The sequence below is a fragment of the Protomyctophum parallelum genome (assembly GCF_964188405.1).
Source record: "Protomyctophum parallelum genome assembly, chromosome: 9".
NCBI lineage: Eukaryota > Metazoa > Chordata > Actinopteri > Myctophiformes > Myctophidae > Protomyctophum > Protomyctophum parallelum.
In genome coordinates, this window is record NC_139706.1 from 17967868 (window position 1) to 17992284 (window position 24417).

The 24417-nt window shown below is 41.8% G+C and overlaps 1 protein-coding gene across 1 annotated transcript in view; it reads right to left on the reverse strand.

Annotated features, from left to right (window-relative positions):
• The window catches only part of col4a3 (collagen, type IV, alpha 3), a 71157-nt gene that overhangs the window by 37985 nt on the left and 8755 nt on the right, over nt 1-24417 (reverse strand). The window contains exons 3-21 of the mRNA XM_083773596.1: nt 20780-20836; nt 17968-18057; nt 16645-16689; nt 14892-14936; nt 14683-14745; nt 14548-14601; nt 11200-11226; nt 10887-10961; nt 10512-10574; nt 9510-9545; nt 8013-8060; nt 7510-7584; nt 6634-6678; nt 5875-5937; nt 4832-4876; nt 3341-3394; nt 2393-2434; nt 1805-1886; nt 277-312 (exon numbers count right to left, since the gene is read on the reverse strand). Coding sequence (XP_083629722.1) covers nt 277-312; nt 1805-1886; nt 2393-2434; nt 3341-3394; nt 4832-4876; nt 5875-5937; nt 6634-6678; nt 7510-7584; nt 8013-8060; nt 9510-9545; nt 10512-10574; nt 10887-10961; nt 11200-11226; nt 14548-14601; nt 14683-14745; nt 14892-14936; nt 16645-16689; nt 17968-18057; nt 20780-20836 — 1045 coding nt within the window. The remainder of the gene's footprint in view (nt 1-276; nt 313-1804; nt 1887-2392; nt 2435-3340; nt 3395-4831; nt 4877-5874; nt 5938-6633; nt 6679-7509; nt 7585-8012; nt 8061-9509; nt 9546-10511; nt 10575-10886; nt 10962-11199; nt 11227-14547; nt 14602-14682; nt 14746-14891; nt 14937-16644; nt 16690-17967; nt 18058-20779; nt 20837-24417) is intronic.

Sequence of the window (24417 nt, forward strand, 5' to 3'; positions counted from 1 at the left end):
GTGTGCCAAATAAAATGTGAATGTGAGTATTTTGTCCTCTACTGACTTGAAGTTTGGGGTATGCTACCTTTTCAGTATTTTTATATTATATTATCATATTATTATAATATATATATTTTTTAAACTCAATTTTACACGCACGCACACACACACACACACACACACACACACACACACACACACACACACACACACTACTACTATAGCACTACTGTGTACAGTATGTCTCTCTGAGAGATACAGCAAAAGACAGCAAGAGATAGTTTTTGCGTTTACCTGGCTCGCCCTTCATCCCAGGAAACCCAATGACCCCTGGATGTGAAAAGAGAAGACTATTTACTATGATACTGTAGGTAATATTACATCAACATAATAATGACAATACTGTATACAGTACATCATCACAAAGTATCTGAACCCAAACACACATCGTAAAACCAACTCAAAACTAAACTTTTCATTTTATAATAATTCACACTTTGGTACAGTTTAAATACATAATATGGTCTATAGTACATCACTGTTCCATTATTAAAGTTGACAAGTTGAAAGATTACATTAATATGCATTAATATGCAAGTGCGCTCTGGAGGGAGTTCACCTGTACCACTCATTAATAACATCCGATTTTAAGGTACAAAAATGGTTAATTCGGAATTCTCCTTTAACATTATTTTCTATTTCCTCTCACGTTAATTTGACAGCTGGTGTTCTTGGTGGTGTGTTTGAGGTGCTGGAGATTTGTTGTTGACAACTCTTTACTTCCTGCCAGGTGTCCCAGAGTATCGGGACATCTCTACTTCCTGCACAACGCCATCAGTTACGCTACACGTATGAAACATTTCTGAGCCTTTTCTTCCATGGCACTGTGTGAACATTTCCAGTACGCTGTTGTGCTGAACGCAGCACAGCGCTCTTTAAGGTAATGAAAAGAGATAATTGTATTGGTCATGATTTAATCCACCTGCAACACTCCACTGATAATATATTCAATCTAATCCAACCACCTCGCCACTTCCATGCGGTATATTACTCATTGTTGAGTGCACTTCACGTCAATTCTGTTTCTCCTGAATATAGGTCCCTATTAATAATGTAATTCTATTTTGCCATTACAAGAGTATCAACTAAATCCATTGAAATGCTTGTTAGCATGGCATGTAAATATCACAAGCTGATAAGCTCTTTCTACCTTGGTATTGATGGATAAATGGCTATTATTTTGCATGTTTCTTTTATTTCCTCACTCACGTGAAAATAAAACATGGTTTTGATTGATTGATAATTTTATTAGACAATAAAATGCAAACAGTACACACTGTCAAGCACAGCATTGGTCCAAAAGGACAGCGCCGAAGAAAGACCTTGCGGTTGTTTCCACTTTGTCCACTTTGCACCGTGGCACAGGAAGCTAGACAAACTAGCTTTTACATTTAAAAAAAAACTGAATTATAGCATGTTTAGCAACAGAATAATGATATAAATCGAAGAGATCACCACTGACTTGCATCCCTTGTCATTTAAATTTTACAATTTAGATGTTTGACGAGGCATTGATTTAGCATTGTTTTTATTAATACCCAGGTTTACTACAGTACCAGTATTTTAAAAAAGAACAAATATTTAGGGCTTTTCTTATTAAATATGTACATTATAAAGACCACATGTATCAGCAGAGGTTGATGGTTGTGACTCATTAAAAATATGTTTTCTTCAAGCTTTCTTCCTTATAATGTGTAATATATAGATGAAATACCTAATACGATACTTATAATACAATACAAACGGTGTGTGAAGTGTTTACCTGGCTTTCCCGGGTATCCGGAGGGTCCATGGGGTCCAGGTACACCTTGTTGCCCTTTCACTGGGTTTTTAACCCTAATCAACTGTGGGTAAAACATGATTTTTTTTTTAGTACAGGGCAGAATGTTGAGCATGCTCTTTCACAGCAATGCCATGTTTCAGAACCACACAAGTTACCCCAAAACACACAAATTACATTACATAAAAATCAATAGTTTGGTTAAAACAGTCCCTTGCTCTTGACAAGGTTTAAACTATCTTAAACAGACAACTGTTTCTTAACCACCACCATACACAGTAGATTAGAACATCGTTAGAGGAACAACTCCACAGGAGGGACCATCGTTAGAAACGGCCTGCGAAACACAGCACTTTCATGATGTTTCAATCTTGGTAGATTTTCCATTGAGAATATGATTGCTATACGTGGTTGTCACACCCTGTCACATTCAACAATCACTGCCCTCCTTTTATATAATGTCTAGAAACCTGTAATGCATCATGAACTGAATGGATGGATGTCTGTTGTCTGCCTGGCCTCTTCTTTCTCAAAATTAATCAACAATAGTATTATCATCATATTTCTCACCTCTCCAGGTTCCCCATTAAGACCATGGTCACCTTTCTCCCCCTGTGCACACACGCACGCACACACACACACGTACACGCACACGCACACGCACACACACACACGCACACACACACACACACACACACGCACACACACACACACACACACGCACACACACACACACACACACACACACACGCACACACACACACACACACACACACACACACACACACACACACACACACACACACACACACACACACACACACATTAAACACACTGGCCTAGGAGATTGGACATCAGCATTTGCTTCCAGTCTTTGGTCAAATTAGACTTCAGAGGTTTCCCTAATCTGTTCATTTCGGTATCAAGGACAGGGAGGTTTTTTTTCACCCATATACTATTGTCTTTACGATTGTTTGGGCAATATATATGATGTTTATTTATTTTTTATCTATAAACGATCTATCTATCGTTTACCAAAAAATGACATTGGGACATTCATGCTAAAGAGCATTATTGTATGTGTATTATACTGTATGTATGTAGAAGCCAGTTAAAAGTGCATTTCAAGTGTATTTCATGTGTATTTCTAGATTCTAGATTTAAATGACTATATAAAAATGGAGATATGTTTTGCCAAAGGGACTTTTGTTGTGGCAGATTTAATTTGTCAAGCTTGGGAAAGAAGACAGAGTACTCTGTATAAATCTGAGTTGTAATATAATGAATTATGTAATGTTAAACATACTGTAAATGCATGCATTATGTAATGTAAACATGCTGTAAATGCATGAATTATGTCATGTAAACATGCTGTAAATGAAATTGTGAAATGGTGTCTTATAAACCCATGAGGGTTGGGCACATTGTGTGCAGGACACGGAAATAAATAAAATAAATAAAATCAATCAAAATAAATTCTATATACGTACACAACCAAGTTGGTGAAAATTCACAAACCTTAGATCCCTTGATTCCTTCCGGGCCCAGATCACCACGGTCGCCCGTTTCACCCTGAAACACAGACCAGGCCGACAGAATTTCTTCACTTTCGGGTGAAGGAATTAACTGTCAAAAGAAGTGTGTCTGACTTTGGATGCGTCTAGTGTGTGGGTGTATAGTGTCCAGCGTTATAGCTGTGCGTTATCGTCTCTCCCTGCCAGCCTCTCTAACGCCAAGGTCTAATATGTAGTGAAGTGCTTTCACCAGTGTCGTTTTTGGCAGCAGATTTAGATTTTAGTTGCAGTCATAGTCTCTTTGAATAGTTTTCATTTAGTTTTAGTCACATTTTAGTCACCTGGAATGTTTTAGTGTTAGTGTCTAGTTTTAGTCTACTAAATATCATAAGATTTTAGTCGACTAAATCGAGTTGATTTAGTCGAACATCATGTATTTTGGTGGGCCGCCGTAATGACTGTTTTATTCACATGCTGAAAATAGCTGATCTACAAGCCCACAACGTTGTGAGCTTGTAGATCGGCTATTTTCAGCATGCAACCAAGTGTAAAATGAACAATACTGGATCTCTTGCCCACTAGTCCCTTCCTAACATTTTAGTCTAGTTTTTATGTGTTGACGATTATTGTCAATATATTTAGTCTTAGTTTTAGTCATCATAGCTTAGTTTTCATTTAGTTTCCATGTGGTTTTCGTCGGTGAAAGAAAAGGTAGTCGACGGGACATTTTTGCCATAGTTTCAGTCGACAAAATCAACACTGCCTGCCAGCCTCTCTAACAGCAAGGCATATATGTAGTGAAGTGCCTTCACATTGTGCCACACGGCAACTGGGTACAGCTCTGACCTTGGATGAACCACAAGGGACTTGGATGAGGTTTGGCACCCAGACATGCAGAACCAACCCTCAGCTATGGTTTTAAATAGTGCCACTGCCTAGTGGGTTCCTCTGCTAATGGAGTCAACATTAACAACTTTTCCTAAGAGACTCATAGTTAAACTAGCCTGGGGTCCACCTATGCTTTCTATGGCATAGGCAGGATCCACTGGGAGAATCTAGACGCAGCTGCGCGACATGAGACTAATTAATTAGAGCGACAGAGAGAGAGAGAGGAGTGTGTACTGTGTGTGTCCGTGTGTGCGTCAATTTAACAAAGGTGCAGACGATCAGAAATCAGCAGAGAGTGATAGACGTTTGCGCTACTCTATGCCGTATTGAAGTGGAGCCGGCCCTCAGACTTTTTTTTCTCTCCCTGAAAATAAAAACGTCTGGGTTTCCTTTCCGAGGCGGAGGCTATATATAGTTAAACTGACTCAAAGAAAGATTATCTAATCAACTAAAAGTACGGTAGATGCACTCCGAGTATGAGAAGCAGTTATTTTCATATTTCCTAAACAAATGCAGCTTTGAATACTGTATTCACATTTCTGTTTTACAACAATATTATGTAATAGCATGTCCCCTGAGCACAATGGGAGCGGTTACAGTAGCTTACCAATGGACCAAAAAATCCGGGGACGCCGTCTTTCCCTTGTTTACCCTGAAATAACATCAACAACAACATAATCAATAACAAGTACAGTAACAAGTTAACAACACAATGAGCAGTATGTGTTGGGCAACATACTTTACTAGTTTCTGCTCTCAAGAATAAATTAGGTACGAGGAAAGTACATTTTCTGTTTTAACGTTGCTTCATTACTAATGCACTGTATACTGTTGCATAATGTCTATACGTTTTCATGTTGCTGTTCACAAATAGGCGTGTCCTTGATTGGGAATCCGTAACCATAATTGAACATGCGTGCGTATTCCTCCATGTTAAATTTGGTGCGGGCTGTAAAACCCGGTTTAAAGAGTTGTTTCAAACCATCAATACATTTTTCCAGACCATCTGTAGGATATACAGACAGGGCTGATTGATTGATTGATTGAACATTTAGTTTGTAGAATGGGTACAAAAGAAAGTACAGGTCAATACAAAAACCTCTACTGCGAGGATATATCCAGGAAAAGCACTAAGACTTGTGTACATCAGGGTCCTCCATTTATAATATGCACTTCCAAATATACACTTCCATGAAAAACAGAAAATGGCTGTTGGTAGGGCGTTCCACATTTTAGTGGCATATAGGAGCAAACTTGTTTGAGTCGAATCTGGGTTGCGTGGCTTGTTGAACGCCCTCTGGTGTTGTGATTGTGGACTTCGTTGACATTTAAGGTAAAGTATTTGGAGTAGGTGCATGGATGTCTTGGTGGTGTGACTAGAGTGAGAGTAGGAATTGGATCATAATAGGGACAAATCGCAATGTACTGTATGTACGGTACGCCTGGAGGAAAAATCGCGGAAGATTATTGTCCGCTGTGAGATTAAATCTCGCAGACCATGGTCTTGTAGTCCAATGCTTAACACAGTACGCTATCCAGGCTAACGAAAAAATAGGGTCTGTGGAAGTTACTTGAACGTGACACCGCTCATACGCAGCGTTCATAATGAATTCAAAGCAATAATCCTTTTTGTCAAAGATTTGGTGTTACCAGTGGTCCAGGGGCTCCTATTTCTCCCTTGTGTCCTTTGATGCCCTCTCGCCCTGGGAGACCCTGAAATAAACAATATTCAAGATAATGGTAAGCAAATAGTTGAACAGCTGTAGTCCAGTAGCTACTGTAGTAATGGTAAGCAAACAGTTTAACACTAGACTTACATCCAGTAACTAGTGCAGCAATTAGTCTGATAACTGTCTAATAACCATTAATTAGTCCAGTGACTAGTCCACTAAGTAGTGCAATCATAAAGATTGTTAACTAATAATTAGTCCAGTAACTTTAGCGCAGTGGATATTTAAATTACCTATTCCAGTAACTAGTGCAATACATGTACAGTACAGTATGTACAGTAACACAATTAGTCCTAGTGCAATAACTAGACCAATGAGTAGTCTAATAACTGTGAGTGTAGTACAGTATGTGTACTGGATAACAAAGTATTGTACCACAGTACATATTTTGTTGATCTTTAAAAGGCATTGATGAGGCAATTTCAGAACGCCACCCTAATCTTAATTGCGACTTTAATCTCTCTTGAATAGAGTCAATTGCATTTATTTTTTAATAGCATTGATGTTTTTGTATCTGTCTTTCTCTGCATGAAGAGCATGTTGCAACTATAATAACCATATATGATTTATAATGTTCTATACAGTATATGAGGAATTTCATTTGGGATCAATACAGTAACAAAAGAGGAGAGTTTATCTATGCAAGTATTGTTGTATAATTTGTGTCTGTCTGTAATACATTCTGTCCAAGACAGCCTTTGTCTCCAATGTCTCCAGGTTCTCCCTGAAAAAAAAAGAAAACACAAAATGCCAATATATCAATTTCAGTCAGATAACTCACAAATAGATTGAACAAATATTTATTATAGAATGAGAATAAAAGTGTTCATATAATATTTTATCTTGGTGTTCGGCTCTGCTACATTTTTCTCCCTATGCAGCTCGGCACAATTATACAACCATCATCGGGATTCATTAATAACACGCCAGGATATCGCCGCATTCAACCCTTATTTTGAAGATCCAAAACACTGCGACCGGATGTTGTGTCAGCTTAATGGTGTGTGTGTGTGTGTGTGTGTGTTGTCGGATCGATTGTTATTGTTTCACAAGCCGATGAGAAGCATAGGCCGGCACCATTACTGCAACCGCCAAGGCTCTGTGCAATAAGCGTTGTTTTGACCAGAAATGCCGCCTGGGAAGGGGAAGTGACGTGCGTGCGTGCGCAATCAAGATGGCGCAGTCCAGTGTCTAAGCTAACAACAGATAGCCATCCGAAGCTAATGTGAGTAGCCTTTCCACTAACACACAAACTGAAACGTAGGCTACGTATTTTGGCAGCGTCGCTTCCCGACAAATAACGCAGGCTATGTTTTTTGGCGGGGAAACGGTTAAGAGCAGGAAGATAGATAGGCTATACAATAACAGTCTTAGGTGAATAGGTGAGCTTAAATACGCTGCCCAATTTACAGGGCAGGATGATTACCTATAGTCAGCGTACGACATGTGGGTCTGCAGAACACTGAATCCCTCGAGTATATCTGACTGAACGAACTCCGCAAGATACGTATCATTTGTTGAAAATCATAATACAGACAGATGCAGACAGGTATACCTTCAGTTCTGTTGGACCTTTGGCATAGAGCTTGATGCCTTTCTGACCAGGGAAACCAGAGGGACCACGTTCACCCTGGCAACAGCAAAACAGTCAAATGTAAAACTGTGTTCACATTAGGGACAGAATGTATTGGTCAAATGCACTTCTAACTGTACACGATACCAGGAGAAGCAAACCGGGGATCAAACCAGGGACTTCTGATTCTTACTACAAGTAGTGTTGACAGTGAATTTTGATTTAGTTTAGTCATAGTCTTTTGAATAAATTGTCATTTACAACACTAACTACAACCACTCTACCTCCTCAGCTATCGTCACCCCAGAAGAGAAGAGAAGAGAAGAGAAGAGGAGAGGAGAGGAGAGGAGAGGAGAGGAGAGGAGAGGAGAGGAGAGGAGAGGAGAGGAGAGGAGAGGAGAGGAGAGGAGAGGAGAGGAGAGGAGAGGAGAGGAGAGGAGAGGAGAGGAGAGGAGAGGAGAGGAGAGGAGAGGAGAGGAGAGAACCTTTTGTCCTCTGGGTCCTGGAATTACTGGACTGGATCCTTCCTGACCCTAAAGGGAGACACACAACGCCCATTATACACAGATCACACTGCTGCAACACCACCCACATATCAAAAACACTTGGAACTTAATACATTCTGACCTGAGATCAGATTCTAACGCACAGAAGAATGGAGGTTCTTTAACACATTTTGACCTGAGTTCAGATTCTAAAAATGTCTTAAATCCTGACAGTTTAAAAAAATAGCAGACCTACAAGCTCGTAGCTTGTAGCTATGAGCTTGTAGATCTGCTATTTTTCAATAGCTAAAACACGACATGATCAAATAATGATAATAATAATAATCACAATCGTAATCATATTGAGCATGAATATCAATAAGCACACGTATTGTAGACTGTATACATTGGCAATCAAGACTGTCTTAATTCATTAATTCATTCCCTGTAAGCATGAACAACAATTATAATAAATAAAATCTGCCAAATAGATATTAACAGGGGATGAAATAGCAAAAAAAAGGTGGCGGTGGAAGCGCAAAGAATACCAAACGACTCGCCCCTTTACCAACTCGCCCCGGGCGTACAGCCGGCAGAACTGCGCCGCCTGGTATTCCTAAAGTAACCTAAGTAAATTATGCTTAAATGGTTAAACCTAACATTATTCCTAACCTTAACCTCAGTAAAACTATGCCTAAACCTAACCCTATACCTACATTTAACCTCAGTAAAACTATGCCTAAACCTAACCCTACACCTAAACTTAACCCCAGTAAAACTATGCCTAACCCTAAACTTATTTCTAACCTTATTCTCACAAAATAAAGAATACAAGAACCGTCGGACCGAGCGGTCGGCGAAGAAAATCGAGGGGCGAGATGGTTTAGGGGACCTGATACCAGAGCAAAACACAACCACAAAGCAGATGGTTAAAGGGCAGTCCATACTCTCTCCGACCACCGAACTTTTAGTCGGAAAGCTCCGGTACAACTACAACATGACGTCACTTGCAACTTCTGAAACGCATTTCTCCGAATTTTTGTTCTGAAAGCTGCACTCCCAGATGTTGTGACTCTCCGAACTCTACTTCGGAGAAAAAATAAAAGTCTGATCTTTCCGACGAAAAGTTTGGTGGTCGGAGACAGTATGGACTGCCCTTTAGGGGCGACTGTACCTGATACCAGAGCAAAACACAACCACAAAGCAGATGGCTTAGGGGCGACTGTACCTGATACCAGAGCAAAACACAACCACAAAGCAGATGGCTTAGGGGCGACTGTACCTGATACCAGAGCAAAACACAACCACAAAGCAGATGGCTTAGGGGCGACTGTACCTGATACCAGAGCAAAACACAACCACAAAGCAGATGGTTTAGGGGCGACTGTACCTGATACCAGAGCAAAACACAACCACAAAGCAGATGGCTTAGGGGCGACTGTACCTGATACCAGAGCAAAACACAACCACAAAGCAGCGACAGCAGCCGTGACTGACCTTTTCTCCTGGCAACCCTGGAAACCCTTCAGTTCCCTGGAAAACACAAACCTTTATCAATGACTGGGTGATACGTTGCGTATAGCTGATAGCATATACAGTATCAATAAACACACCGTAGCACTAGTAACTGTAAAATGTATTTCTAAATCATGGGGAAGTAGTCCCCATGCTGATACAAATATGTCAACTAAATGTAAAAGGATCATTCTGAAAATAAATAACACCCAGGAAACAAGGTGAAACTGAACAGATACTAAAATAAAATAATCAGGAATATGTGTGCTTGCAACTACACCTTAATTACTTTGTTATGTTGTAGTATGCTGTATAAACAGGATAATGCACTCTGACTGAGTCAGAGCATTGTCCCTTAATACAGATTTGCGTGTTATGTTATGTATTTTCCATAGAAACCTGCAAAAAGATGATCAACTAGAAAAGTGCACTCATCAAAACTAGAGATGTCCCAATACTGTATTGGTATCGGGAAAAGTATCTGATCAGCCCTTATTTGTCATATTCGGATATATCGGCAAATATGCCAGTCTAACCACTGATCCGACACAGGGGTAAGGGGTTGACACTATGGCAGGTAAATAAAATGTTGGGACATGTGGAGTTTGCTTTGGAGTTGCCCAAACTGCAAGTGCACATTTGAGTGAGTCTGCTATAAACACAACACGAGATATATATATATAGCTAGATAGCTATAAACACAACATGATATCACGATATTGGTATCGGTATTCGGTAATGGTTAACACAGAAATTGAGGTATCGGGATCGGATCGGAAGCGATGTCCCGAAATCGGGACATCCCTAATCAAAACGCAGATCTCCGCCAGGCTGTGTTGCCTACCCAGGGCCCGCACATTTCTGCTTAAAGGTATCTGCTTAAATCTGAATGATACATCTTGATCACATGACTCCAGAGAGCCCCAAACGTTCATTGTTTGCGGCAGATCAAGAATAATTAAGAATAATAAAGAATCATCATACAGGACGTCCTGGGGAGCCTGGATGACCCTCAAGTCCAAGTCCACCGGGAAGTCCAAACTCTCCCTGGAAAATAGATCAGTTAGTTAGGAAACACTCATCATCCAATGAGAAAACACAACCACGACTGTCCAGTGCAACGGGCTCTCTGCACACATAGAGGGCGGCACAAATTGAACCAAATGGACCCCATTTGGTTCCATTTGTACACGCTCATAGTTATGGGGGTACAGTTTGACAACCACTGTACACTAAATGGAACGGAGCCTTAATTTGTATCATCTGCGAAGGAAGTAGGGAAGGGGCCCGGACGTATAGGATGAGTTCTTCTGTGTGCATAGAGCCCATTGAACATGTGAGTTATATCTCATATCAGACCTGATCTCCATCTCTCCCTGGGGGACCTGGCTCTCCTTTGATTGGTGGCAGCAACGGAAAGTAGAAGGAATCTCCCTGGAAACATGACAATAGTAAATGCTTTTTTTCCTCTTCTCTTCAAGTTTAACAAATTGCAAAGGGGCAATACTCAACCCTATAGTATCAAAACACTGACCCATGTTGACTCAGTATGAATGGAGCCAAAGCCTCTTTTCACAAGAGTCTGTTGGTTTCACCAACTGCTATTCGCACGCACGCACGCACACACGCACGCACACACACACACACACAAATACAGAATTGAGACACATACCGTAGGACCTCGAAAACCTGGAATACCCTAGAAGATGATAAAAAAAGGATTAGCTTAATTATTCACTTTAGCATCAAACAATTACTTTAGTATCCTAGATTTTTTTATGGAGGTACAGACAGTAGGCTGACAGGAAATGGTGAGAGAGATGGGGGGAAGACATGCAGTAAAGGCCGTCGGGATCGGGAGTTGAACCCGTGGCACACTGCCAGACTGGATTACCAGCCAAGTGCCTGGACCATTGAGCCATGGCCCAGGCCTGATTCCTAGATCTAGATCTAGCTCAATATTTAAAAATCACACCCGTGTGAAGTGAGTGTTGCAACTCCATGTGGGGGTCCCTGGAAGTTCCAGACCCACAGGACCACAGCCAGGGTGCCGGCCCGGTTCTGGCGAGCCGCCCCACGTCCGAAACGGTTGAGAAATGACAGAGTTACTGTGGGGGTCCCTCTACTGTACTGTACTGTCACTGTACTGTACAGGCACACCCAAAATCATCATATATACAGTTAATATGTGCGTGTGTGTGTTAGGTTTCGCACAGGTGGTGAAAAACTACCATGCTATTTTAGTGCTCATACCCAGCCAGGGTCCCAGGCAGGCAGCCACACACATGTGTAAGGGAGTGGTTGCACCACTCAAAAAGCTTTAGCTATAGAGCGTCGCAGTCCCGCCCCCTCGAGAGACCCGGAAAATTATTCCCTGTTAATTTTCCTCATAGACTTCCTCATACACCACGGACAAAGGTTGGCTTTGTCCGTGGTGTAAACGTCTTTAAATCTTGTCATCACAAATCATGACAAGAGTCGAACAAATAATTAGAAAGAAGAACAAATGGCAGGTTACAACACTTTTTTTGTTGTTTTTCTTCTTTGTAATTATTTGTTTGGTCCAAAATATTTGGTTGTCATGATTTGTCACGACTCGAGTTGGCTTCCTACGACGCTTAAAAGGTATTTAAATACAATGGAGCGGCAAAATCGTAACATATGTACATGTGCAAGTTTTCCCTGTCGTAGCAAAGTTAGGTAAACGTTTTGTGGACGTTTTCACAGTAGGTTCACATGTAGGTTATGTTCCATATATGCTTGTACATTACTTGAGTATTTCCAATTTCCAATACTTTTACTTCTACTCCATTATATCTGGGATCCAAATATTGCACTCTTACTCCACTACATTTATTTGAACACTTTAGTTACTAGTACTTTGTAGATTTGGATTATAATTACAAAACATTAACCACATCAGCCCTACACTATTTTCGGACAAAAAAAAGCTGGGAGAACAGAGCAGCTGAATTATTTGTTTTAATTAGGTGTGGAGTGGTGCTCGTTTGAACCACGGCTAGAAGGCTGTTTCAACCAATCAGATTGCTTCCTCGAAACGACCTGTTAGTATAACTAGTCCTTACCCGTTCTGAATATATGAACAGCAAATGATGTTCAGTGTGGGTAATGTGATAGGGGGGGAATTGTTTACAGATGGTTTTGGGAAGTTGGGTTGGGCACAAAAGTAGGCTAATTAAACATTTATTTTGCAAGTAAATGCTAAGTACACCATTGATGTGTGATGTAAATTTGGTGGTGATATTCTGCCTATAAATGGAAGTTATTGAATATTTTCGTAACATGCCCCCGTCCAACTGTCAGAGCTGGCTTTCAGGTGCCTGTGCCACGCAAACCCGCGCGTTGGCCGCGATGCTTCCCCAAAGAAGAAGTTATGTCGACTGACGCAAGAGTAGCTAGTAGTATCAGGGTCCGAGTTGTTTTCCCCGTGTGGGTCTGTTGCGCGGAAAAGTGTGTCCCAGTATTAATCTGTGTCCGTCCCAACATGCATTTCACTGGTGACACATGCTTTGCGGGGAGATGTTTTATTTTTTTGTCGCAAATTCATTTAATTAAGATGAATGTTGGAATGTTTGGCGTGTGTAATGCAGGTTGCATTGAGGTTGGAAGACAGGGCTGTGCGACGCTAGGTTCCGTGAGGCGGTTCGTGCGTTGTGGCGTTGTGAGATGGATAGGTTCCGTGAGGCGGTTTGTGCGTTGTGGCGTTGTGAGATGGTGCAGAAAGCGAGCAGCTGTCTTGCTCTATGCTAAGGAATTACTCTGACTGTCAGACAGCGACCGCGCAATTTAAACAGCGAGCGAGTGTCTGCTAAATTATTAGATGCTAGTCCTTACCCGTTCTGATATATTTCAACTTGTATAATATATTTGTGTGTGTGTGTGTGTGTGTGGTTTTTTATGAATAAAAACAGCAGTATAACATTAAAGTATTCTTCCAAATGCATGGTAGGGAAACGTTTTCATGGCAAGAGCAAGGACCGCAGCATTTACACTTATTAGCCCACAGAGCCCCATTTGAAAAGTATCAAGGACCCCCAGTTTGACATGCAGCTATATATGGACAGTCGCAGACTCGCACAGATCCAATTTGCAGGTGGATTTGCGTCCAAAACGGTCTCAATTGTGAGCTTTGGCTTGAGAGAACTCATGGCTTTTGCAACCTGTGATGTTGTGAGCTTGTAGATTAGCTGTTTTCACCAGAGCGTGCGCTGTAGCCACTTTACGCTGTGTGTGTGTGGCTTATGTTGAATACAGTTGTATCTCGTGTTGTGTTTATAGCTAACTGAAAAGTGAAAACGGCCACGCGATGACGCACGCGCACACATACGAACGTGCGCGCTCACAGCTTAAGTAGTTTACACACACACATGCTCACAGCGAAAGTAGTCTGCACACACACACACACACAACCTCTGGGGGCGGTGTGAAAAAGGCCGTATAGGTGCATGGAAGAATGCGCTAGGGTCCTTGAGGCTGTTCTTCGTGGCATGTTGTTTGTATGTAGTAATTGTGTCGATGCGTAAGGGGGTTGGAAATATCCCGATCGCTGGCCCGCTGTCTATTGCGAGCAAAATTGACAGCGGGCGAAACAACTGAAGTTAGGCGGAAAACTCGCGAGCAAAATTGACAGCAGGCGAAACAACTGAAGTTACGCGGAAAACTGTGTCCCATTATTAATCAGTGACCGTCCCAAAATGCAATTCACTGGTGACACGTGATTTCTGGGGATAGGAGTTTTGCCGCCCTGTGGCTGCGGGGGGTACTGCACCCGGGTGCGTTTTTAATTCACTAATAAATTAATTAATAATCATTAATGTGTCAAATCGAAAAAAGGGCTCCGTTACGCCCTCCATATTCATATGGTCAATGCCTGTGTGAAAAGTGGGAGCGATTGGTGCAGGCAATGAGGAGATAATGAGGAGATAAAATGTGGTCGGACACACATTCACTCACACACACACTCATTCGGTCAATTATAGTATGATATGATGTGACTTACCGGCAAGCCGACTGGTCCTTGAACCCCACTGAGCCCTGAGTATCCAATGTCACCCTGAGACAAACAGAGTCGGTCAATTAAACAATCCACCCATAAAAATAAAAATAAATAAAAATGTGGATTAAATTAACCTACCTTTGTCCCATTGCATCCTGGGACACCTGGCTTACCCCTGTCCCCTTCACGTCCAGGTATACCCTATGAGGAAGATAATTCATCGTCATTTTATTTTTATTGTGTTGTATGGAGTTGTACTAGAAATGTACTGTAATTCTCCAAACTGTTAATAAATTCTTCAATCAATCAATCAATCAATCAGATTCTCAAAGATTACAGTAACTCACCGATTGTCCTGGCGGACCTGAGAAACCTGGTTTCCCTGAGAGACCCTGTTAAAAAAACCACATCTGTTATGGACAGGTTTAGTACAAATGACTGGAAGGCTTTTCTGGTTGTCTTTAAAATGGAGGGAAAACATCATCTTCTAGTGAGTGACTGTGACAACATTGACAAAATGATATCACGAAAATTAAACAGTAACATTGAATACAGTTAAATATTATCAACATTTAGTACATGTATACTAAATGGTTTTTTCATAAAGCCACAGTGCAACTGCCTGTTTGTTGTTGCTTTCAATCACCGAGCCATTTCTACTGAAATGTTATGATGTTGTCAGATCTGCGAGGTTAATAATGTTAACAGAAAAGCTATATTTTTGTATCTCTCAGCACAGGCTTTGGAGGAGCATTTATGGGTATCTGTCTCCATCTGATCGCCGACCCCTCCCACCCTGCCAGCTCTCTTTTCGCACCCCTACCCTCAGGTAAAAGACTTTGGTCTCTAAAGTGCAATACCTCCCGCTTTAAGAACATCACTTATCCCGAGGCTGTTCGCCTCCTGAATGCTGACCCTCTTTTCACTCGCACTTTACAGCGTCAAGCTGCTTTGTAAGAACATTAAACTGCGAGGAATTGCTATTTATTTACCATGAACTGTAACGTTGCATTCTTCATCGGTCGATTATTGCATTTATTGGTCTCTCTGTCATGAATTGTAACGTTTTGCATTCTTCTTATTTATTGGTCTCTCTCATAATTATAATGACTAGTCCTTACCCGTTGTGAGATATTTGCCCCCCTTGTGGTCGTGAAGGGTACTGCGCCCGGGTGCGTTTGTAATTGACTAATAAATTAATTAATAATCATTAATGTGTCAAATCGAAAAAAGGGCTTCGTTACGCCCTCCATATTCATATGTTCAATGCCTGTGTGGGAGTGATTGGTGCAGGCAGTAAGGAGTTACGGCACTGTTTCTGACAGACACACACACACACGGACACACAGACATTGTTAGAATTATAGTATGATATAATTATAATAACAATTATGTTTGTACTTTTGTATCTTTTTCTACTGTCTGAATATGTGATGTGAATATGTGTCTATTTCTTTCGTGTATCATCCTCAAATGTCCAACTCAGTATCGAGTAGCCACGCCCTTGTCTCTGGTCCCACGTGGAAGAGGCCGGCCTCCGAAGGAGGTCTGTACAGGGGGCAGGTGTTAATTATGTGCTCGGCAGATTGCTCAGGCTCGCCACACTCGCATGCTGCACTGTCCGCCAAGCCCCACCTCTTCATTAATGATCTATACATATACTATACTCTCTACTTAATAATTTAAAGATGCATAAATATAATAAATATTTCCATCATCAGATTATAATAAGTAATAATGTACAATGCATATTGACGCCTAGGCCTGTCAATAGGCCTGTAGGCCTATTGTTCAAGCAATCACAGATTGCAGCTTACAAGAGGAAGATAAATGACTGGATAGGGTTTTAAATTACAGAAGGTGACGTGTCATTCTATTTGCTAGAAATAGTGAAACGTGTAAAGGTTTGGGAGGAGTCATTATATTAGCTATTATACATTGAGAAAATGTACCTTGCATTTTTTCCCCCCACACTTCCCTCCTACTTGACTTGTTGTTTCTATTGAATCCGCACTATGGTGGGGATTTCACCATAGTGCGTTCAACTCATTTGGAAACATTGGGCGCAGCAGGGTGTCGATAACCAGAGCTTCAACTTACCCTGGAGCCTTTCAGTCCTGGTACACCTGACAGGCCCTGGTCACCCTATAGGGAGACAAGCACACGTGACATCACACCAAACCACATGACAACAACACGGTACTGAGAAAAGATCTAAAATGGAAGCACGTGCATCTAAAAAAAAGAAAAGTTGACGGGTGCTGAACAAAAAATATACATGCAGAAAGGTAGAATTATTCCAATTCATTTTGACGTGCAGTCTCTCTCTCTCTCTCTGGCACGCCACAAGAGAGAGAGAGAGAGACTGCACGTCAAAATGAATTGGAATAAAAAAACAAATGATGTAGCCGCTGCCTATATGTATCGGGTCTGGATCGCATGTTGGTGAACTCTTGCCGTGTGTGATCTTCGGCGCGGGGCGGAGGGGGTCCGCAGTAGTATGCGTGGGAGTCCACTGTCCGCAAGTACAGTCACTGAGTCTGTTAGCCATTAAATCAGCGAGTCTGCTGACACATTTTCTCGGCGCTCCGCTGTTTTTTTAGCCCCCTCAATGTCGTAACTGTTCTGGGACTGCAATCGTGGCTAATGGCTGGGAAGCTTAGGCGCGTCACTGCGTGGCAGGCGAAATAGCCAATGCGAACTGTCTAATCATAATACTTAGGCAGAAACCAACTATTGTCGAAGAACGATGTTGCTGTAACTAAGAGATTCGCTGAGTGAGCTATATTTTATATACAGAGATTTAGAAGGAAATTGTATGTAATCGCGCCGCCGCTGTCCGTGTATGTGTGTGTGGGACACGGGGTAGTGTTGTGTGTGTGTGTGTGGGGGGGGGGGGGGGGGGGTAGTGTTGTGTGTGGGTTTGTGTGTGGAGTGGGCGTGGCTCCAGGCGTGCGTATGTGTGCGTGTGTGTGTGTGTGTGTGCAATCAGAAGTACTCGGCAGTAGCGAAATAGCCAATGCGAACTGTCTAATCATAATACTTAGGCACAAACCAAGTATTGTCGAAGAACAATGTTGATGTAACTAAGAGATTCGCTGAGTGAGCTATATTTTATATACAGAGATTTAGAAGGAATAAGCAAAATAGTGAGGCGACTATTCCTCCTTCCGTGAGGTTGTTTCTCTGCGGACTCGGAGAGAGGGACATCAGATCGCAGCAGACAAAGGGGGAGGGGCTGAGAGCTTGTGTGGCCAATTAGAAGACGGGGTAGTTTGCGCACATGTTTTCATTGGCTTGTGGGCACATCTTTTTGGCATATATTAACTAAAATAAAATAAAATAAAATAAAATAAAATAAAATAAAATAAAATAAAATAAAATAAAATAAAATAAAATAAAATAAAATAAAATAAAATATACCGTGGGTCCAGGGTAACCAGGGTGACCCTCATTTCCTAGAAAACCAGGAGGTCCTGCAGTCCCTGGGTATCCTGGGTAGCCCGGTTCACCCTGAGAGAGAGAGAGAGAGAGAGAGAGAGAGAGAGGTTAGGCAGTGGTTTAAACATCACACATTCTACTTAAACACCTTTTTCCTAGTCTGCAGTTATAGGCAGTTAGTGGCGGACTTACCATTGGGCCACCGGGCTGCAGCCCAAAAAAAAGATGGTTTGAAATTGTTATATTTTTGAATAATAATAAATACCACCGTCGATCCAGAGCCATAGAGTAGAAGGGTTGTGCCAAGTCAAAGATAGTAGAGAGATGGAAGATGGTGTACTGCAGTGACAGTATACACACCAGCGTCACTGACAAGAAAATTTACGAACTACAGACTGGCAGCCATCTTGCTGCCAGTCTGTACATGTAGGCAGCAAGATGGCGCCCAAATAAACCAAAATCTTACCGAACGCGTCACTATGCCCTCCCCTATACAAGCCTATACAGTATATATATATATATATATATATATATATATATATATATATATATATATATATAATGCACACAGCAGGAGAATAATATTATTCTATTCCACCGATCTAGGCATCGGTGGAACGGCACTAAAGTGGTTCTCCTCCTACCTCCTACCTCACCGACCGGACCTACCAGGTTTCCTGGAAAGGCCTTTTATCATCCCCCCGAACCCTCCAAACTGGGGTCCCACAGGGATCTGTACTTGGTCCCCTCCTTTTCTCACTGTACACTAAATCCCTTGGCACTATCATCTCTGCTCACAATATATCCTATCACTGCTACGCCAGTAGTCATAGCACGTCATAGTACATATGTATAGCATAGTATAGTATATATGTATAGTTTATATGTATAGTTTCATTTTATAGATATTTCACTGTTACTTTCTTAGCTTACGCATGTTTAATGATAAATGCTTTTTATGTGATGTATTCCCATTTTTGTTCTTGCCTAATGTAAGTCACTCTGGATTAAGAGCGTCTGCTAAATGCCTAAATTGTAAATTGTATTCTTTGTAGTGTTTCTATGTTGTCTGCATGTAAAATATTTTTTCTGCAGTACTACTAGTCTGCCACAAAGGGGCAGCACAGACCTGACCAGATAAAGACAACACATTAGTAAGAACAGGCACACTAAAACCCAGGCCAGGACACTCATAAAGCATAGCATTCAACATACATAACCAAGGGTTCTATACAATCTAACAACCTAAATGATGGTTATGATGGTCAACCCAGCTGTTTTCAATCCAGCTATGAGTGTATACTCATGTAAAAGGACCATGGCTTTACTAGGCTAGACATGAACAACTGCTGATTGTCTAACTCGAAGTAGAGAAAGTACAACCTTTTACTGACCAGACAGTGGCCTTGTGGTTGAGGTTGGGGGTTCGATCCCCAGCCGGTTCATACCAAAGACTGTAAAAATGGGACCCAATGCCTCCCTGCTTGGCACTCAGCATCAAAGGGTTGGATTGGGGGGGTGGGGGGGTCTAATCAAATGATTCCCGAGCGTGGCACGGCTGCAGCTCACCGCTCCTTGGCTGCGGCTCACCGCTCCAAGAGATGGGTCAAATGTGGAGAACACTTTTCACTGTGGTAACGTGTGTGACAAATAGTACGACTTTAACTTTACTCTTTGTGATGTGGATGTGCGCTGGGAATGATGATATAGGATAGAAAACCTTCAGAATAACTAAGGAAAACTAATATGATGGCACGGATGATGTGCAAATTAAGTAGTCGGAGGCGCTGCTGTGGTGAAGTAGCCTAAGATTTAGACTCTTGTACATCTACGTACAAGAGTCTAAATCTTAGGCTAGTGGTGAAGCAAATTCAACTTTGGTGACCTTTGGCGTGTGTGGTTAATTGTTGACCCCAGTTGGCTGTCCTTCGCTGTGGTTGTCCTTGTAAGCCAAGTTGGAGGAGAACAGCAACCCTATCAAGGTTACCTTGCCTTAGCTACTGTAGGTGCAACTTCCCATTGGCAGCCCTTTCATCCAAACAGAAAAGTCCTATCTAATTGTATTAAACAATGTCAAACTCACCAACATTGCAGCAGTACGGAAAGATTGAATTGTCCTCTTTCAGTCTGTAACGTTTTTGTTTCATAAAGATCCACCGTAGACAACTAGACATGTTCCTTTCAAGAAATTCTGTGCAGGCAATTTTTTCCCAAGTGTCAGAGTTTGGGAGTGATCGTTGGATATCACTCAACTGCCCTGCATGCGTACCACCTGTTTTGAATTTGCACATAATGCAGGAGGCAGCAGGAGGTTGCTTTACTAAAAAATGAGTGCTTCCAAACTCCAATACACTCCAAAATCACCCGCAAGGAATTTAACAACAGGAAGTAGCTCATGACAAATCTACAGTGGATTTTTATGAAACAAACACTTTGCAGATAAAAAAGAGGATAATCCAAGCTTTTTGCACAGCTGCAATGTCGGTGAGTTTGACGTTGTTTAGTACAATCAGATAGGACTTTTCTGTTTGGATGAATGGGCTGTCAATGGGAAGTTGCACCTACACACTTGCTGGCAAAATAGCCGCCGTCTGAATATCGTCAATTGAACAACATTCACGTCTAAGCAACTATAACTACACCAACACACAATTATTATTTCCTGAAAAATGTATATTTTTAATGAACAATTTGGAGTTGGAGGTGGTTTCTGCCCGACGACAGCAGAGATATATCCGATATTCCAAAAAAGACATGATTTATTGTGACGCCACGTGCATTTCCATCTGCTCACCTTGTCACCTTTGACCCCGTCACACTGACACCTGGACGTCCCACTGCAGACGCACTCCTGACAGAGACAAGACAGAGTTAATATGAGCGAAGCCGGATAAGCGTCTATACTTCCACTAGAACAACATTGATTATTGATGCGCAGCAGGCGTGTAGACGTCACAACCCAGCTCTGAGTCCAAGTAGTTTGACTCAAGCAAGGTGTGACCTGTTGTGCATTACTATAACCACACCAAAGGGTCACCATGCAACTCCTTGGGTCCAAACGGTTGCAAGGAGTTAACACTGAAACCGTCTTGAGTCTTAACCATTTGGGTGTGGTTTGGGCCATTGAATTCCATGCGTTGAATCACTAGGGTCAACGTGGGTCAACGTGCAACAAGACATATCACCCTAACCACCCTTTGGTGTGGTTAGGGCTTTACAGTGTCCTTGTGAAAGACACTTGTCTCCTAACAACCATCAATGTGTCCTTGCATAAGACACAAAAAACCACATAAATATGTCCTTGTGTAAGACACTTGTCCCCCGAAAACCGGAGACACCCAAACAGTTGTAGCAGAGCACAGTGTTCTACTGTGCAAAGGGACTCTTTAGGAATTGTGGGTTACTTACAGGCTTAATTGTGAAGTGAGATTTCTCCAATTTGGTGCAGTTTACCATTATGGTAAATGGTGCATTTATGTAGCACTTTTATCCAAAACGCTTTACATAGATTGTGCATCACATTCACCTATCGATGGTGGAGGCACCTGCACATCGGAAGCAATTAGGGGGTTCAGCGTCTTGCTCAAAGACACTTCGACACTAACTCTGGGGGAGCCAGCTGGGCCCGGGATCGAACTGGGAAGCTCGTGGTTCCTATCCAGGCCGCTCTACCGGCCACTCTACCACTGAGCCACTGCCACCCTGTATTTTTACCAGCAATAGAATAATGATATGACCTTCTCACATGGTGGAAAAAGTGAACTGACCTACTGTGAGGTATTTGTTTGGTGGAAAAGTTAAGGTCAGAGTGTGTCACTGATATTCTTTAACACCAGAATAACGTAATTTCACTATTACTGTAATGTACACACCCACTGGAGGCAGCTTGCGCACCCCAGGAGGTTCATGTACTGTAGCACAGTTTGGGAATCCCAGACAACAGACAAATATTTATACTGTATGTCAGAGGTTTGAAAATATGAGAACACATTTATTTGGTTTTCCGTGGCATAGACGTTAGACGGGTGACAGCCCATCACTTGGAGATTCTATTCTATTCTACAGTATATTATGGGTGGACCGTGTTGGGTCAGACCCAGTCAGTCACTGTCGTAGATAAGCAGTTAGACAGACAGGTATGGAGACAGCACTGAATGGGAGAGTCAGACACAGATTAACAGATTGAAAAACAGACACTGTTTGGGTTTAAACACACATGCAACACTGACTGAGAATCACGGACAGAGAGAGAGAGAGAGAGAGAGAGAGAGAGAGAGAGCAAAAATGAACTAGAGAAAGATATAGGCAGGAAGTCTGGGAGAGATAGAGGTTAGGAGAAAAAGAGAGAGCTAGGTCCTGTCGGAACAAACAGCTGTTGTTAGCGGGATGTGAGGAATGTGGCTTCAATGTACAGCGATGTTCAAATACCACTGAATATTTAGACTGGAGAGATGAACATAGATAAGATGCTTTAGATAACATTATGTTCGAAACTTTAGAAGAAGAACCGTTATGTCGGGGTGAATATCAAGAATGCATGGTGCCCAGTATACGTACAACCACGACGGAGTCCTTGGGAGCCAACGAGTATGACCACACCGGTAGAGACACTTGACCAGGACAGACACCGCATAACCTGGGACATCTTTGTGTGCATGCGTGACGTGTGTGCGTGCATGCGCGCGTGTGTGCATGTGTGCGTATATGTGTCCACACATGGGGGTATGATGGCTGCTGTTGGAGCAGCTGAGATGATGTGATAAGATACAACACATTGAAACACACCAGCATGCCCTGATTGGCGGGATCGCGGGTAAAGGTTTTTAGTAGAACGACAACAAAGGATGAACATGAGAGAAAGAGAGAGAGAGAGAGAGAGAGAGCAGGGGGAGAAAGAGGAGGCGAGTTGCGGTGAGGAGAGAAGGAAGGAAAGAAGGAAGTTGGAGCTCAGAGGAGAATAGGAGAACCTTGTTTAGATGTTGGAGAACAACTGCCATCACATCACACACATGCAGGGAGTTGTGATGTGATGTGATGTGATGTGGTTCACATGATGCTCTTACTTCACGAGCAAACATTTACAAAGTTAACGTACATAAATGTTCACATTTCAAATATAAAGTGCTCACCCAAGGTGCCACGGATATTAACTTTTAGCATATGCGGCAGGGTATTATAAAAAATATTTATTTTATCCGTGCCAGTTTCTCCGTTCTTTTCGCCATGATTATGCTTTCAACTATGCGCGAGTGTGATCGGTTGGGAAGTGTATTGGACTCTGAAACACTGGGTGCGTTCGATATACAGTAGGCACACTGACCGAGTGACCGTACTGACAATACAAACTAATAGGCGATTGCGCTCCTGGTGTACAACTGTGCATTTCCGAATGCACCCATTTTAAGAAAAATGTCTGGGGCGGTCGGATAAAAATGCTTTTCATTGAACAATACGGAATGCACAGGTGCTAATTTACCCGCACGTACAAAAAGCTAACATCCATGGCAGCTGTGGGGTCCAGTGTTGTTATCGTCGACTAAAACTATGGCTAAAAATGTCCGTCGACTACCTTTCTCCACTGACGGAAACTAAATGGAAACTAAATGAAAACTAAGCTACGATGACTAAAACTAAGACTAAATATACTGACAATTTCGTCAACAAATAAAAACTAGACTAAAATGTTAGACTAGTGGACTAGGTTGCATGCTGAAAATAGTAGATCTAGATCTTCGCGAAGTGATTACGTCATTACGACCGCATCAAGGCCCGCCAAAATGCATTTCAGTCGACTTAATCAACTGTAGATTTAGTTGACTAAAATCCTATGATATTTAGTGGACTAAAACTAGACTTACACTAAGACATTCCAGGTGACTAAAATGTGACTAAAACTAAATGAAATGAAATCACTCGACCGTCCTGCGTACCACCTGTTTCTAAATGTCACATAATGCAGGGCAGCAAAATGTTGTGTTATAGAAAACAAGCACTTCCAAACTCTGACACTAGATTTTGGGGTGTCTAATGTGGTGAAAGGTTGACATTTCCCATGTCTTCCATGAAGAAAACCAGATATAGAAACAACAAATCCAGAAACCTACTACGGTTTACATGCACACACACGCACGCACGCACGTGCATGCGTGTGCTTGCATGCATGTACGCATGTCGCATGCACACACACAAACATGCATATGCATTACTGATTACCAGCATTTTGGACATTTGACTATACAGGGTTTCTGTTTTTATGATAGTTTCATACTTTTGGAATATATTATTTATTTATATCTAATTAATTTCAGTATACACCGTGGTGGTGTGTCTATTCTAGTTATGATTTATGCTACAGTACTTCATACTTAGGACATTATTTCATTTCTAATCGTAGTTGCAGCATGTGAAGCAAAACAAATTATTACACTATTA